This window comes from Dermacentor silvarum, chromosome 3, assembly GCF_013339745.2.
Source record: "Dermacentor silvarum isolate Dsil-2018 chromosome 3, BIME_Dsil_1.4, whole genome shotgun sequence".
Taxonomy (NCBI): Eukaryota; Metazoa; Arthropoda; class Arachnida; order Ixodida; family Ixodidae; genus Dermacentor; species Dermacentor silvarum.
In genome coordinates this window covers 179025071-179043069 of record NC_051156.1, presented here as the reverse complement: position 1 = coordinate 179043069, position 17999 = coordinate 179025071, and the positions used below count along the sequence as shown (strand labels likewise).

At 46.5% G+C, this 17999-nt stretch overlaps 1 protein-coding gene across 6 annotated transcripts in view; it reads right to left on the bottom strand.

Annotated features, from left to right (window-relative positions):
• Nucleotides 1–5294: 5294 nt before the first annotated feature.
• LOC119445053 (autism susceptibility gene 2 protein homolog) overlaps nt 5295–17999 on the bottom strand; it is a 194628-nt gene continuing 181923 nt past the window's right edge. For 5 of the 6 annotated variants that reach the window (XM_049663952.1, XM_049663947.1, XM_049663951.1 and 2 more), the window contains 5 exons: nt 16732–16803; nt 13990–14157; nt 13413–13764; nt 10496–10531; nt 5295–9005 (listed from right to left, as the gene is read on the bottom strand). In XM_049663952.1, coding sequence (XP_049519909.1) covers nt 8021–9005; nt 10496–10531; nt 13413–13764; nt 13990–14157; nt 16732–16803 — 1613 coding nt within the window. In that variant the 3' untranslated portion in view covers nt 5295–8020. The remainder of the gene's footprint in view (nt 9006–10495; nt 10532–13412; nt 13765–13989; nt 14158–16731; nt 16804–17999) is intronic. The other variant, XM_049663949.1, reaches the window with a different exon arrangement.

The following is a 17999-nucleotide window of genomic DNA, read 5'->3' as shown; positions in this document are numbered from 1 at the left end:
TATTCATTTTATACTTTACGTGTGGACTCTTAGTGCTTGTCGTGAATTATTTTCTTGTGTTTTGTGAATACCCATCTGAATTGTATTCTGATGTGTCTAGCCTAAGTGTGCACGTGTGTGTGTAGCTGCCTTGTGTGAAGAATATATTTTGTTGTTTTGACAACACTGGGGCTCTGACTCGGTCTTTGGACAGCAGCCGGCGTTCGCTGGCGCACCAGAGGGCACCTTACTAATTGCCCTTGCTTTCGTGGGATTATTTTCGGAAGCTGATAAGTCGACTTTGGAAGTTGGTCCGGCGTTGGCACCTCGTTCACAGGTTGTGTGCCAAATAGACTTCAACGGCGACGCGGTGGCAGCGACTGCGCTGCCTATGCTAGCTGGAATCGGGATAGGGGCGGTGCTTGTACAACGTCACAGTGGCGCAGAACATGTTGTTGCATATACCAGCCGTTGCCTGAGCAAATCTGAATTATACGGTTACGGAACAGTAATACCTGCTAGCTGTTTTCGCCATACAGAAGTTTCGCTGTTATCTTTACGGTAGACCATTCGAGATTATAACCGACCATCATTCTTTATGCTGGCTGGTCGGTTTGCGTGATCCCTCTGGTCGCCTCGCACGTTGGGCTCCGCCTTCAGTAATACGACTTTGCGGTGTCGTACAAGAGTGGCCGTCGTCACGCTGACGCAGACTGCCTCTTTCGGATTCATCTTGCGACTACCTACTGCGATGCTGAGAATTTTGACGACTGTTTCGCTGCTGTTACCTGTACGTCCCCTGACGTGGCAGACTTTCAGGGAGAACAACGGAATGATCTTACCTTCGTTTCGCTTTTTGTCGCCGCCCGTACTTCTCAAGGCAACGGTCGCTTTACTGTCCGTGATAAGTTGCTCTACAAAACTAATTACTTCGGGCATGGAGCACGCTTTCCGGTTGTTGTCCCCGAGAGTCTCGGTTTCGACGTCCTACGCACTAAGCATGACGATGCGACATCCGGGCATTTCGGCTTCGTACGAACGCTACACCACACGCAGGAGCGCTTTTACTGGCCCAAGATGTACGAAACAACCAAGCGCTATGTCGCTAGTTGTGAAACATACCAACGTCGCAAGCGACCGACCACCGCAGCCCCGGGTCCCCTTCGGCCATTGACACCGCCCAGTACGCTATTCGAGCAAGTAGGCATTGACTTTGGGTCCACTCCCGTTATCTAACAATAGGAACCGTTGCATAATTGTCTGCGTGGACCATCTTACATGGTATGCAGAACAGCAGCCATACCCTTTTCCACCGCTGCTTCCGTGGCGGTCTTTCTGCTGCGTTCCGTGGTCCTGCGGCATGGCCCACCGCGCGTCATCATCAGCGACCGTGGTCGCCAGTTCACTGCTGATACCGTTGAAGAGTTACTTCGTTTGTGCACTTCACAGTTCCGTCATTCCAAGCCGTATCATCCACAGAACAATGGCCTAGTTGAAAGGACAAACAGAACGCTGACCAACATGCTTGCCATGTACAGGGGTGGTCAAAAGTTCCCAGGCCGCCCCACCCGGCCGAGGAGCGGCAGTGCGCGGAAGCTCGCCGCTAGCGTGGCGCTGCCATCGCAAGCCCGCTTTGGCGCGCTGGCTTCGAGCGTATGCGTGGAGGAGGGTGCATCCCTCTCCCTTTCTTGCTCTTTCTTGCACCCATTACCATTAATAATTCTCGATTCTTTGCCACATCGGGTTTTTTTACCCATGAGAGCAAGATTTAGGCGGCTGTATCATGACCTACATGAAACACGTCATGACATTCATGTCATGGTATGTACCTAAATTGGTTAGTATGACACGAGTGTATGAGGAACATAAATGACATTCATGTCATGACCTGTCATTTATGTTCCTCATACACTCATGTCATACTAACCAATTTAGGTACATACCAAGTTAACGAAACGACCATGAGGGCACAAAGACGTAGAAGGCTGTTTCATGACCTACATGACACGCATGTCATGACCTATTATTTACGTTCGTCATAAACCTTTGTCATACTATGCCAGCTTTGGTAGATACCAAGTTAAGAAAACGACCATGAGGGCACCAAGACGTGGGCGGCTAGATGGATACACTCGAAGTGGCAAATGTTCGCCAAGAAATGCTTGGCATTTGAAAAAAAAAAAAAAAAAAACTGTCTGCCTTCTGGCCCGATTTTGTATGAGGGGTACGAGACGTGTGTGTACGCTGATTTCAGCGATAACGCCAGTTGAAAGTTAGCACTTCTGTCCCCTGTGTCCTCTTTATTGTCCCGCGTCATATGTCACAGCATTATGAAGGAAATGCTGGGAATAATGGGCATGGCGGAAGTTATAGCAATGTTGCAGGAAAATTATAGGTACATAGCTAGATTAAGCTGGCCACAATGGCTGGTGATAAAGAGGCCCTAGGGGCATGCCATGTTGAGATAGATCTTTCTCGGGTAATGAATAGAATGTAAAGGCATTTTCTTTACTTTTCGAAGTGGACTGCCAGTATTACACCTTGCAAACAGTTCCCAGTAACACGGGGCACTTTCGATTGCGATAGCCAGATATTTACACAAGTTACGGAAAGCATCCAATATGGATCGAAAAATTCAATCCCGACTGTGCTCGATCGCAATCGAAAGTGCCTCATGTGACTGGGGTGTTCCTCAAGTCATATGGGCACTCAAATCGGCCCAAGCGTAACCCGGCCTGGCATTCGGCTTCCTTCAGGGGTGATACGCTTGGGAACGGAGGCTGCGCCCTAAATTGCCGTCGAAACCCTCGTTAGCACAGAAAAAAGGAGGTTGTGGACGAACACCCCCTCACGCGCGTTGAAGTCCCATAATCATAATGGCAGGGCACCAGGCCGGGAGCGCGCTTGTACCTATATTACCGGTAGGTCCCCGGCGGCAGCACTTGCCTCCCACAGCCGCGGTGGATGCTTTTCAACAAGGCCGTCCGAGTTTCGACAAGAGGCGCCCACAGACAACTCAGGAAATCTCTACTGGGCCCCCTTTCGAGATGTGAACCCCCACGAGAAGCCAAGCACCAGGCCAGGAAACATCTCTACCCATTACCTTTTTTAAATTCTTGAAAGGTAAATCTTCAATCGTCATATTGTTTGAAAGCCTAGTAGTACAACGTTGGTGACCAAGATCTCGCAGAATATTAAAGCTACTTAATTTCGATACAGTTTAAAAAGCTAAGCTTTTTAAACACCATACACATTACTAGGCTTGCAGAATGACCTCATGATCTGTCACACAATTAATGGTAGAAATGCAGGGAATAACGGATTTTATGAAAAATTATAGCAGGAAAATGATGGGACACATAGATTAGCTGGCCACTATGGATACGGTAGTGGCGATAATGAAATGTACTAGGCCCTAGTGGCATGCAAATGTTAGGTAGGTAGACCTTTCTCAAGTAATGAATAGAATATCAAGGTATTTGATTTACTGCTCAAAACGGAGTTTTACTATATTGCACTTTGCAAACGGTTCACAAATGATAAGATAAACTTACTTCAATGTCCAACATCTATGGAAAGTTGCAGCCTATTTTAAATTCTTAGAAGGTAAATCCATCACGGTCATTTTGTTTGAAATCCTAGTACAAACAACACTGGTGTGTGTGTAAACTTTATTTAAAGAGGTCCGGAGGCTCGACTTAAGCCGATGCGGGCCGCTCCCACGTTGGCACTGTCGGGCCAAGCCCTTCAGCGACATCACGGGCCCTCTGGACAGCCCTTAGTTGGTCTTGAAGCAATGGGCTTTGTATTCTTTTTTCCCATCGAGTCCATTCTTCCAGGAGGCTGGGAAGAGTTGCGGGGCACCCCGCGAGTATATGTTTGATTTCAATGATGCCATTACAATCATTACATTCGATCCTAATCTCCCTCTCTGGATATATTTTGTTAATGTGGTATGGCGTGGGGTATGTACCCGTTTGCAATAAGTGCGAGACTGCCTGAGCCCTGTTTAGTTTTGAGTGTGGCAATGGGAATTGCCTGCGTCCTAGATAGTAGTGTTTCGTTATCTCATTATAAGCTATTAAATGATCTCTATATTCCCCGGCCTGATGGTGAACGGCTCGGTTATGGCTGTCACGGTTAGCAAGTCCTCGTGCCAAGTCATGCGGAACCTTGTTGAGGTTTACCCGAGTCTCGTCCACTTTCCCCATATGCGCTGGTGTCCTAAAACTCTTGGAGCAGCATTAAAAACTACTTGACTTCAATGCGGTTCCAAAAGCCCGTATACACCCTTACTATGCACTATAATACTGTATATGTGATATTGGCGGGCGCACGTTAGACTGGCTCTGTGCTAGTGCTGGGCATGATGGAAACTATGCTGGCGATAATGGTAGAAGCATGTTGAACTATATGCATTGTGATGGTGGGACAATCGAAATGGGAATCATAGTGGCAATCGTTGTGCTAGGCTTTTTGAACATATCGATGAAATTCACCAGCACAGAAAATCATTGCCGGGAAAGAAGGATTTTATGGCAGTACTATATTCACAGAGAACTTCCTGTGACAATGAAGGGAAAGCTACTGGAGTGCAACTTCTACATGTGTTACAGCGCCAAGTATTCTGGCAGCGTTTGAGAGCACTTTCGACTAGGAAAAAAAGCAGGAAAATGAGTCAAACTCTACCCTCAAAAGTGTATTTTGTCTTATTCTGCAGTTATAAATAAGAGGTTAATGTTTTCTCTTCCCCAGCTTAAACTAATGCTAATGAAAATGTGGCACTCTCTTCAAGAGCGCTCTTACTTGCTGGTGCTTTGCCTCCATAGCTTTCTCTCCATTGACACACAACATTGGCCGCGTCTATATATGATCACATGGTGTGGATGTTGCATGTCTACTAACCACATCGTGGACTGGTATTCCACCGGTGTAATCCTGACAGAGAAGCACCTATCTTCATGTTTGCTCCTAGTCTTTATATATTCGACAACACACGTGAAGAACTGGACATGGGTAATCATCCGAAGATATACACGCACACTCTGTGCCACCTAACATAAATAATTGGACCCTCTCCAGTCGGACCCTCACAAGTTCCTCTTCAGAGATAATAATGGACCCGCAGTGGCCCTGAAACGTCAATTACCATGTTTGTTTTCTTTGAACCTTTGGCGAGTGCTTCTTTCATTTTGACCATGTACCACCTTTGCCTGACAAGCTTTTGACAAGCATTGGACCACATAGGTTATGGAGATCTATCCACGTCAAGTGCATAGCGGTGGGAAAGAAAGTCCAAGAAAGACTCCAGAAGCTCAGTCTCTTCGCAACAGAGAGGAGGCTGGCCCCCTCATTGTTGTCATTTATTTTCTTGCTGTACACTAACTTTTTTTTTAAACACTTTGGATTTGGTGCACCACCAAAAGAAAGAAAGAAGAAGGAAGGGAAAGCAGCGCGAGACATTTCATTTACATACACACACACAAAAGAAGCATTTCTTGGTGCGTAGCTTCGACGCATTTAGTAAAAATAAGGCAACTACACCAGCATCCCCGCTTTCTCCCCTCTGTAGTTGCAATATATATATATAGACGATTTTTTCATAAATACGTTGCGAGTTGGCCCACTTACACGAGACATGATGGGTTCTTTAGATTTTTGGAAAGGGTCTAAAAAGCATGCGTTGTCCTCCCGTTGGGTTATTTTTTCTTGCATCAGCATAGCTGTAGTTCACCAGCTGTTGCATTGTGTTCTGCAATGTTTTTATTTTCGAGGGGAGCACGCCAACTTGAGTTTGTATTCATTCTGACAGAAGCCCAACTCAATCTGAAACATGCCGAACACTGCATGTCGGAATGGCTGCAATTCCAGTATGGCCATCACATGAGCTCATGAAACAGCAAGGTATGATAACCTCAAGTCTGCGAATGATGGTCCAGTGCATGACCTTTTTGCGATTTAAATTAGAAAAAAGAAAAATAAAGATAACGAATTATACATTCTGCAACATTGTGATACTAATAAGCTCCATTATTCCTGTTCAGAGAGAGAGAAAGTATTACCAGAGATACAAAATGCCCACCTGTTTCCTTTTTCAAACAGTATAAATATATGTACACCGGCAAAAGCTGTGCACTCCCACAAGTGACAAAATGTCACGAAGGGGAGACAGTAACAGATGCATTCCAGCAGATCCTTAACTACTTTTTGTCAACAAAAGTCTCGGAACATGAGCGAAAATGAGAAAAAGCATGGAAAAGAATTTTCGCTACAGCCACTGCATACACTGTGAGGAGATGTGTGCACCACACACAGCAGTTCGCAATGCCAGATTCTCACTACTCGCATTATGAAATAATAAATATCTGCAAAAAAATTGCAAAAACAAATTTGCTGAGGCATATACTACTCTGTGTACATTGCCGGCCATCCGCATGAGAAAGAAGAAAAAGAACTATGACACACCACGTATCAACAATACGAGTGCATATCACAAATTTCAACAACACGTTAGAAACAAAAAAAGACGAAAGAAAGAAAAGACTGCCACTTTGAGGTGACAAAGATATCAATAATGTCCTGTTTGTATACAGCAAGCCTGTTGCGGCCGAGAGAAAGGGAGCTCCCTCTTTTTATCTTTTTTTACCCCCAGTAGTTATTACATGATATTTACACGTACACACACGCGCACACTTGGCAAACAAACAAATCAAACAAAAAAACACACTCCCCGATGTTTATATGTACATTATGAACACGCAGAATGTACACACAGCCACACACACACACACATTTGCAGAATTCTTGCGCCTTTTGTCTTTTTCCACTCTCACATTTCCCCTCGCTTCTTCTACTACTGTAGGCAAACTATGGTACAAAAACGAGACACGCACATGTACACACGCATGCACACAGTTTTTTTCCCTCTTTTTAAAAACCTATGTACACGCACGCACGCGCACAGAACATTTACACTTTCCTCTTCTTTCACTTTTTCTTCCTCCTCTCATTTTTGACTTGACACACTGGCACCCTTCGCCATGGGGGCGAGAGGGAAATGGAAGTAGTCCGTGTGAAAGCTCGACGCGCCGCTCAGCAGCACAATCATAAATGTTTAAAAAAATAAGGAAAAAAAAATATGAGGAAAGACGGAAGAGAAGAAACATCACTATGGTTTTGCACATTCTCCACGGCCATCACACGACGTAGCAGGGGGGAGGGGGAGGAGAGGGCAGGATGGGTCAGGCACGGAGGCGGGCAAGGTCGTCGGCATATTAAACCAATAAATAAGAAAAGGACTCGCACTACCCTCGAACTCTTTACACAGTACCACTAAATTCGTTGTACGAATTGCCGTCACATACTGTCGGATGATCCTCCATTCGTGCGTGTTTGATTTGGGAAGAGCGCATGAAAAAGAATTCGACTGGAAAGCACACGACAATGGTCTCACTAGTGAACAAGCAGTTGGTGCCCAGCTGTCCGTGAACGGCTCATGGAAACGATTTCCCCAAGCTCACTGTTGCACTGAAGGTACAGAATGACAATGCGAACTTAACGCAATGTTTCGAAGGTGGACCATTCAAAGGTGGTTTACGCTAACGTAGACCGGCGGCTTTCTCTAGGCAAATTTATGTCCCAGAAAAGAGCTGCTGCCACGCCTGTTCATTTCAGTAGTGGCTTCTCAGAGATTCTTGGCAAAAAGCCAGCAGCTAAGGTCACTGTTCTCACCTATCCTCCACGTACAATTGCGACCTTTCCACTTTCGGTCAAAAAAATATATAGTTGCCCATTAAAGCACACAATTGTGTGTCTTCAATGCATTCTTCATATGACTAATCCACCTTTCTTTCTTCCCTTGTAAGATCGCTAGGACAGCTCACTGGTTTAGATGCAAGTGCTTTGGAAGAAACACACTGCCGTCTACAGGCAGCCACTGCCCGCACTGCAGCTCCTGACCTTGCCCGTTCCTGCTTGCCCCGACAGGAGAAAAGCAATATTTCATGTCCCCACCCGCCATTGAGGAGCCCCCCTGCCACCACTACCTTAGCTGCCCTTCCGCCTTGTGATTAGCCAGTTCTCTCCTCTCCTTGGCATAGAGTGCCATATCGTGGTGCGCACCGTGATCCACAAGTGGGCCCATCTTGTGGTTGAGAGAGGACAGTCCGTGTGGGGGTGGTCCACTGTTGGGTCCCCCTGCGCCCCCTCCACTGCCACAAGGGATAAGTGGAGGTGGCACAGCACCCTCGGGGCGGGACCCCGGGGGTGCGGCCGAGTTGGGCCCATTTTTGGCGCCGGCCCGGCTGGATGCTGCCAGCCCCGCGAGGCCCCCGAGGTAGGGGCTTGGGGGACCCAGCTGTGAGAAGAGGCTAGAGAAGGCTGCTGGGTCGGTGGGCCGAAGGGGAGGGGCGGCCAGCTTGCTCTGCAGCTCTCGCTCGAGCGCCAGTCGATCCAGCTCCGAGATGTCGCGGAATCGGTCGTGGAAGGCGACCATGGGATTGAGTAGGCGGTAATGATCCCGGTCGAGTTCACTGCGAGCGGCTGGGTGGCGAAAATCGAGCAGTGTTCGGTAAGGGTCTCCACCGGGGCCACCCAGTGGCGGGGCCGCGGCTGCGGCCGCAGCGTTCCAGAAGGCGGCTCTCTCTGCAGCGCCCAGACTGAGGAAGTGGGCATTCCTGAAGTCCTCGGAAGACGGAACGGGTGGTGCTGCGGCGGGTGGTGCGGCAGCGGGTGGAGGTGCTGGCCGCTTCCGTTCGGGCTCGTCGGGCTCGCGCCGCTCTTCTTTTACCCTCACTTCGACCTTGGGAGGTGCTGGTGGTTCGTAGGGGCCTTCGACCTTGGGAGCTCGTGCGGGCGACCGCGTTGGGGGTTCCCGAAGGCTCCACTCTGTCGGGCGCGAGTGAGGTTCTCGGTCTCGCATGAGTTGGTGGTGGCTGTTACTCGTTGCTCGTGCATCCATGTAGTCCCCATTTCGTAGAATTCCTTCCGATAGATTGTGGTGCAAGTGTAGCCGGTTCTCCCGGTCCCTGCAGGAAATAATGTAAACAGCACATCCAGTCAGCTATTGAACTTTTGATGGCAAGGAATATTAAAAAAAGAATTAGCAAAAAAAAGATATATATACAGTGCAGTCCACTTATAACGATACCGAAAAGAACGAAAAATCCGATCGTTATAACCGATCATCACTATGTCTGGACTGCCATATAATATATACAGTCGCCAACCGATAAATCGGACGCCGATAATCTGGACATGCTCGGTAATTCGGACAGCTTCGCAGCACCACCAATGGCCCCGTAGACTTAATGTGTAAAGATAACCAATATTTCGGACGATTACTGCCGCCGTCACATTTGAAGACATTGCAGACGTTGACCACTCGGTGTTGTTGCAGACGTTGTGTGCCGCTTGGCGCCGACGTCACTGTGCGTTGCCTAGCAACCACCTCGTGTAGCGGCATGTACTTCGCCTCCTTTCCGTGCCGTGCACATGTTGCTTTGACATGGGACATTAAGGAGAGGGAAGCAGAGCATGCGCGCGGTACGCGCTATGCTTGGCAGAGTGAAAGAGAAAACGAAAGCGAGAGAGAAAAATTGTAGCAGCACCAACGAGGCAACTCGCAGAGCTGCTGCCAAGTTTCCCCGCGTTCGCGCCAAACAATGTCCGTGACTGCAGCCAGCACCTCTGGCAGTGGCTCGGCAGGTTTCGACCAGCCATGCCCCGGCAAGTGTGGAGACGCAGCTTGGCCGTGACCTCACCGGGGAGATAAAGCTCAGAGCCGCCACGAACGCGGCAGAACTCTCGTTGACTGTGGCGAGTACATGTAGCCTCAACATTAGACGACCCAAGAAGATCCGGAAACCCGAAGAAGAAGCCACTCATCTTGAAGCGCGTTGCGCGGCCAAGCGAGAATCTGTGTGTCGGCAATGAGCCGATTCGGAATACTGTGCCTAGCAGCACTTAGCATTTCCTAGCAAAACATAGCCAAGCCTAGCAAAACCTGGAAGAACCTAGGTCGATCACCAGCTCCGCTGATTACTCTAGCCTTGCACCACTAGTGTAGGCTACCCACATTTTTTTCCCCTCCTCCTCTTCTATTGATGCTCGCGCGACCGCCGGCGCCATCTTGTGCACACTGCGCCAACTTGCGATGCTCTCGGTGGCTTTTGAAATCGGCGTGCAGGCAGGACGCGCTGCGCAGTAATGGCAGCAGATACGAACTCGCGTAGGCAAACTTTTTGCCCGGTCTCGGTTAAGGGCAACTTAGGAACGCAAATTTCATGATTATTCTGCACGAAAAACGCAGCCCAGAAGCAAAATTTCAATCGTTATATCTGATATGTGGTGAATAACATTGTTTTTTTTTTTTCCTCATAGCCTTATTGCATAAGTTGATACTCTTATGTCGGTTTATATTGTTATATGTGGTATCGTTATAAGTGGACTGCACTGTGTATATATATATATATATTTGAGTCAAAATACAAGTACAGGTAACTGAAAAGTAATTTACCTTTCTCGTTGTCTTTCTTCCTGGGCCTTCATTTCCCTAAGGAGAGACAAAAATATATCAGTTGTGCTCTAAGCACCAACAAGAAATGACTATTACCAGCGAAAGTAGCAGTATCCTCAAACAGCCAACACATTTCTTTCACCAGCCTCATTAAAGTAGCAGTATCTTCAAACAGCTAACAGATTTTTTTTTTACAACCTCATTGAAAAACGACCTACACCTTGTATAAAGACTATAGAAATGAGTCACGTTAAGTGGTCTTTTAGGACTAAAAGAATAAAGAGGCAACATTCTCTAACAGTACAAGGTTCGTCCAGGTAGACGGGAACAATTGAAATAATTAACGCAACGCGGACACAGGGAATAACAGAAGCAGTGCATATGGAAAGCACGAAAGTATGTGCAAAGATCGGACAGATTAGCCACCGGAAGGCATTCAGATTGTATCGGATACATGTGTTCAGTGCTCAGGTACGCAGATTTGTGCAGTTTGATGCTTTCTGCCAAGTGTGCTTAAGCACACAGACAAACTTGGCATGCATGCTCACCGTAGTTGCCAGCTGGTCGCCCAATAACCCAAATGCCACTTCGACAGTCTGTCTAAACTGTACACGTGACCTCATGAACAACCTCTGATGAGGCACCCATAGGAACATATTAGTGGCATGCTTTCCACGACGGCTTACGGCCTATTATTGTATCAGCTACCGGTGAATTATCGACACAGCCACACTCTCGAGTCCATTAGGCCTAATTGGAGCTGCATTGTTGGTTGTCAACGACTAACTGCAGTTTCAGACCAAATCAACGCAGATCTATTTGCAGCGGTTGCACAACACTCAGAAAGCCGACAAACTGGCTCGCCAACGAAAATGTGTGTATGGGATGGTCGCTGATCAGGCCGCTATTATTGCGAAACACTGTATGGTGGCCCTTTGTTCCGAATGTCTTTTATAGGTGCACATCAGTCTCTTTTCGTAGCATCCAGTAACCCGTCACAAGACTAGCTTTGAATTTACATGGCCGGCTACGAAAATGTAATGTGACTAGTGTGCCGACTTCTGGTGGCAGATGCATTTACACAGACGGCAGGCAGAGGAAAGGGGGTAAGGGGGTCGTGTTGTGCGAACTTGCTGTGGGCCTCCCGATTTGAGAATCTACGGCCGGCAGCAAAAAATGTCAACACCGAAAATGAGAAGGCGACCACCTGTTACCAGTCGGCACTGATCGCAGTTGACCTGTGACCTATGAGACTGGCCTTAGCAAGCTGACGATAACCCACGGAAACAACTTGCCATAAAGATGGCAAAACCCTTTTGCTTTTTTGAATAACAGTGAAAAGCAATGCTTTCTAAGCAATAGAAGATAGCCATTAAGCACAGTATGGCCCACTAGTAAACTGAAACTGAAACACGCAAGTACGCCTCAGGAGAAGCAGCAAGGGAACACAAAAATGCCGCACGGCGAGCAAAAAGGCAGGCACTCGCTGCAGCTAAAACCACCCCCGCCTGCTTCCAAAGGAACGCCATGCAAGTTTACAACGTACGCGACCACACAAAAAAGGCGGCAGAGACACTTTCCACTGCTTACATGTGGAAATTGGAAATGTTTCACCAAAGGGACAATAATGCTTTTGCATTTCCACACATAAGCAGTCTAAATGTGTCTGCCGATTTTTTTTTTTTTTTCGCAATAAAACATTCAATTGCTAGTTCAGCGCTGCGTTTGTTGTCTCGCTTCCTTCGTCCTCGTCCCCTTGCGCTGCCGTTACATGAGTCAATCTGGTGACTGAACAGCTAACTCGTCATTTTCGCTGCAGCGAAGAATTAAAGAGCAAGACAACTTTCCTATGGTATAATTGAAATCAAGGAGAGAGTCAAGTTTCCTTTTGACGGAGCGCTGACTTTTTTTTTTGTCTTCGTGCATGTTGTAAACTTGCACGGCGTTCCTTTGGTATTCAGGAGAACATAGCTTCTCTATTTCTTCAGCTTAAGAGGGAAAAAAGCCTTGATTCTATTCAACAGACTTCCTATCAATAAAAAATATTTTCCAGACCGTATACGAAGTATGCCTGGTATACTAATCTAAATTAGTCCTGGTATACTAACCTGATGTTTCCATTAATTAATAAGAGCAGACCATACATCTTGATGTTACTAATAGCTAGCAACATTCTTGTTACGTAATTTTAGTAGCACCCTGAGCGTGTGTAGCATCGCGATTTTTCGCACGAAGTTTATAAGCATAAATTTTCTGATATCTGAAATTCGATTCGATATTTGTCTATTTTTTTGTTGCTTCAATTCAATATTCGATTCGAAATCTACTATTTGAATTGAAGCAACAAAAAAATAGACAAATATCGAATCGAATTTCGGATATCAGAAAATAATATTGAATATTAACTAATTATTATTAATGGCTTATTAGCTTTAATTGTTAATCCAGCGAGAGAATGCCAAAGTGGAGGCCTCCCAGTTTATTTTTCACTGTATCAGGTTCTTAAAATACATTTTGTGAGTTTTTGCAGTTTCCAGCAGTTCGCCCACATCAAAATGTTGGCATAGTAAGACGGAATCCCGAGGCTTACTGCCAATATGGACAGAGAAACAGGAGAAAAGAGAAATAGAAAGGAACACCCGCAGCTGATCATAGAGTTAACTTGCTTGAAAGAAGGAAGAGCCGGAAGAGAAAGCACAATGCACACAATACATAAGGGACACTACAGGCTTATTACGGATGCTAGCAAATATTTTCACCGAATGGCAGAGGAGGAGTGCACTGTTAAGCTAATTGGCTTGACGACGCATTGCCATTTTCTAGTGCAACGACGTGACAACAGACAAGACAAGACAGCGCGTTCCCGTCTTTGCACTAGAAAACAGCACTACGCAGAGCAGACACGGATGATGCATACCTCTCCATCTCCTTAGCCTTCTCGAGAGCTGCATCTAACTCGCGCTTCTTGCGCTCCTTGTCGGCAGCAGCAGCGGCAGCAGCAGCCGCCTCGAGCCTGCGTTGCTTCTCCCCTTCATGCTGCTGCTGCTCTAGACGCTCGCGGTCGGCCTCGGCCTTCAGGCCTCCCCAGGCACCGCCTCCTGCACCGGGCTGGCCTCCGCCCCCTGCCTGAGGCGGAGGAGCGCCCCCTCCAAGAGGGCCGAAAGGTGCTCCACGGTGCAGGCGCGCCCATGGGTCCTGGCCCAAGCAGCCGGCTCCCAGGTCGCCTCGACTCGCAAAGAGACCAGCTGCCGAATTCGCTGACAAACCAGCTGGAAATCCAAGCAAAACAACACTCACTTACAAAAACTCTCACAAAAGCTCCATTCTCAGCAAAAGTGATGCTCTGGACAGGAACACTAACCTAATTAATCTAGAAACGCAAAGAAATGCACATAATCTGGAATGTATGGAAGTAATTTGGGCACAACTTCTGGCAGCACTGCAGACGCAGCTTAAAGACTTAAAAAAAAAAAAAAATTCAGAGAAAAACTCACCAAGCCCTCCGAGCGTGCCATAAGCATTTCCAGCGGGTGCGCCAACAAATCCAGGGAAACCGGGCCTTGCAAAGGGAGACATGCCAGGAGGAGGAAGCACTCGTGACGCTGTTGACCGGCTGAGGGAACTGCTCGATGTGGACACTGGCATTCGACTCATGCTTGCTGCTGAAACAATAGCAACACATAGTTATGAGTGAGGGCACAATGCCCGACAAGACACCGAAGCATTTCCAGAGGTGGAACAGCCATTTGACCTTGTGGCGCAGGTTCTGGCGCAGGCGACAGGCTAATTTGGTGCAGTGTGCAACATAAATCTACATACCAAATACGGTCTCAACTATAACTTAAACAATAAATAAATACATAAAAGCCAGCTTTATGGACATCAATGTGGCATTTGGACTAAAAATTACCAAAGTAGTTTCATATTTTAAGAGAACGCCTTTCCTAGTGCGTATGTCGCACTATAATGCTGCTTCTGCCTTTAAGACTTGCAACAGGTGGTGGGGATCCTGCGCGCTTCAAGCGAGCAAGAAAACGAAATTTTAGCAGAAATATATACAGTGGAATCTCGTTAATACATTTCTTTTTCTTTTCCCGATAATATGATCTGGTTCGATAATACGTTGGATGATACGATTTTCAGATATTACGCGTTATTTTCCAGTTCCTGTCAAGATTGTATCAACGACATTCCACTGAATAAGGCATGTCAACAAGACCTCTGCCTAGGATGTGTGCGACTAAACCACAGTGAAAGTGTCCATGGGTTTCTTCTAATGCGCACAATCTCTCCTGCACAAGTGTGCCACGGAACACGTGAAAGCTGAATAAATGATAACCATGGAATCTGCTCTTGAAATTGTGCAGGGTTGCCAAGAAGGTCCCCACTCGTAACCAAATTATATATGCCAGAGGTATAAGATAGTTTTAAAGTGGCACCGACAACAACTGTGCTAAACAATGTGTGACCTGACATTATCCGTACAAGGCTTCATTTTTGATCCGATATCCTCCTCGAGCGAGCTCCTTGACTTGTGAATACCTAACTGCCGCACCAACGGCACATACAAAAAGACCGTACTGTGGTAGTACATTGGAACATCAGCCCGAGGGAAGTGCAACAAAAGCGTGAGAACAGTGAATGGAGAACCGATGGCATCTGCTATATCTATTCTCATGGCTGCTCCGCTGATTTCCAGGATGATAATGACACCAACAGCGCGCATCAGGTTTTGGTTTCAGTTTTACTACAGACTGAAGGCGGCATCAATGGAAGGAGGCTCTCATTCTTGTGCTTTATTTGGTGCAGGCTTGGCACAATTCTTGCGTTAAAATGCCGTTTTGGAGCAGGATGCCGCAAAGACCCACTCTTGGTGTTAGTGGCGCAGCTGTTCCATCACTGCATTTTCACTATCACCAGTAAAACGTTTACAAATAGAAAAAGAACAAAGAAAAACAACACATAGTGGGGACCCCAAGCACTGTGAAGATGTACAGTCAAAGAAATGCATTTCTGCACAATTCATGTGATCAATGTTTCAATGTTTTGGCTTGCGTGTTCTTCACTTCCGCTGTTAGGACTCACTAGGGGGCCACCAGAAGCCAACGGACCACCCTGTAAGCACCTGGTTTTATTATAGCATGACTGTGGTGCAAAGCCCGCAAACGTTATTTGCAGTAGAACACGTAAAGCCATCTCGTGTACAATGCACGACACAGCGCAATGAGAATGAGAAGATATAGTACCCACACATGCGCATGGCACTAAACTAGACGCATCATCGGCTGCTGTGTACGAGATAGAACAAGGGAGAACGCATGATGTCTAACACCTGCCTACAACTGGTTCTAAGGGCTTGGAGTGGAGAGCTGCAATTGAAGGAGCACCCAACACCATCCTGAGTATAAAGCCTGATACATCAGCGTAGAGAGAACGAGGAAACGCTTTTATGCACTACGTGTCACTTGGCAGTGCATGGACAGTAGGCCAAGGGAGTACAATGTCACATAGCATCTCAAAGTGCTAGCTGCCACAGGAAAGCATGGGGAAACTGGCAAATTCACACATTTATAAATTGTTGCTATGCAATGCGATGCATGCTTCGAGTGTTTTAAAGCACTACCTTGGATGAGAGAAGGACATTTAATGTTCCAATTCTATCGAGCTCTGCATGCGTGCTATGTCTTATTCGGTAAAGCAGTAGGCTGCTGCACTGGAGGAACCAAGTTCCCAACCTACAATGAGATACATACTTTCTTTTTGTTGAGGCTACGAATGAGCTCGGCTACCCTGCTGGATATATACGGGAAGAAACTGGAGATCGATTCTAATAATGCTGCACATTAAAAGCAAAAGAAGCCAGAGCTGTAAGCACACGAAGAGTATGTGGCGCAACATAAACACGAACCTGAATATAAGGTGCCAGCATGTTTTAACTATTCCCCCCCCATGAATATCTTCTTCAATGGCCGTTTCTGGCTGAATTGACGCTCTCTGAAGCCAATAAGATTGACTTACTCGGACCTGTCAAAAGTCTTGATTGAATGTATTGAAAACACTAAAGTAACATTTCAGGCATTCAAATCAAGCAAACGCTTCAACTATCGAAGTTTAAATTATATTGAGTTGACTGACCTACACAGTGTGAAGGCTTAACTGGCCTTGAATCTGTCTGTACACAGCAGTTGAAAACAGTGGCCGCCTAACAAAGGAACATCACAAAACAACACACTCACCTATGTGACCGGGGCTAGGTGTGAGAAAATTGCCATGAGGTGATGCTTCGAAGGGTGCCCTTGGGTGGCCAGCTGCAAAGATGTTTTTCAAGTTTTATGCATGGAGTCCATGCAGAATACATGGTTTGAAAATAGTCTACCTGACTGTAGCATAGCAAGCAATAGAGACAGTAAAGCACTAAAGGATCTATTTTATTGGTGAGCTGTTGAATAAGACATGAATACTTCCTTGTTTTTGCCAGTGCGAAGAGAAACAATTCTCCTTATGTGTACTCCCACACATATGTGTAGTCATCAAGAAGCTTTTGAGTTAAAATATGATTTCTTCACAGACAATTAATTGAAATTGACTGCACAAGCGGTGAACTCATTCACAGTCTCGGATCACAAACCACTGTCTACTAAGATGTGGCCTTACCAGAAGACATCCAGTACAACTGTAACTAGATATGAATCAGTGAAAGCTCTTGCTCTTTCTAACCAGAAGAGCTTTTTTGTTGAACCCTTGACTATTTGGTGGCACCCACAAGCAGCACACTCCTAACATTGTGTTACTTGGTGTCAATGTATTCTTATCACATACAGCAACAACGACAACTGAAATATAAGACCAACCGGTGTGTCTTCCAGTTGGTAACAACATAAAACACATCTTGCCTGGTATTACACTGCAGTTGCCATGCAGCATAAAATGGTTGCTGCAGTGTTGGGCGACACCACACTGTAATTGCACTGGTAATGCATTCCGCATCCTTTTTTGGTTTTGAGTCTCCATAAGCACTGCACCACATACTTTAATGAGTGCCAGTGACAAAAAAATTTGCAGGAACCTGTATAATGCTAACTTAAGCAGCTGTACGTCGCAAAAAGAAAATAGATACTAGGATCTCGTAGCTTCTTTATTCTTTACGGCTGCTACACACTTTGAGGAGCGGCAACGAACAAGGGCTGGCAAGGACTGTACACCTCCCCAAATATTTAATAATCTCATAGGAGCGTCAACCGACCCGATAGTCGGCATCGCGTCATAAAGCACGCCTGCGAAATTAGCAAGGTTGAAGCGCACCCGTGCACAGCATCCTTTTGCACAAAAATCGTCGGCTAGTCTATTCTGCTCACTTCGACATAGTTCCTGCGACAAAACCCCTGCCCAACGTGTTGGTCAGTGCTTCCGTTAGACCATTAAACACTTGCTCATCTGTACTGCATATTTTTACCCTCAGTTCTCTTTTCAGTACTATTGTTTCACACCCGTCTTCTCTGTGCTT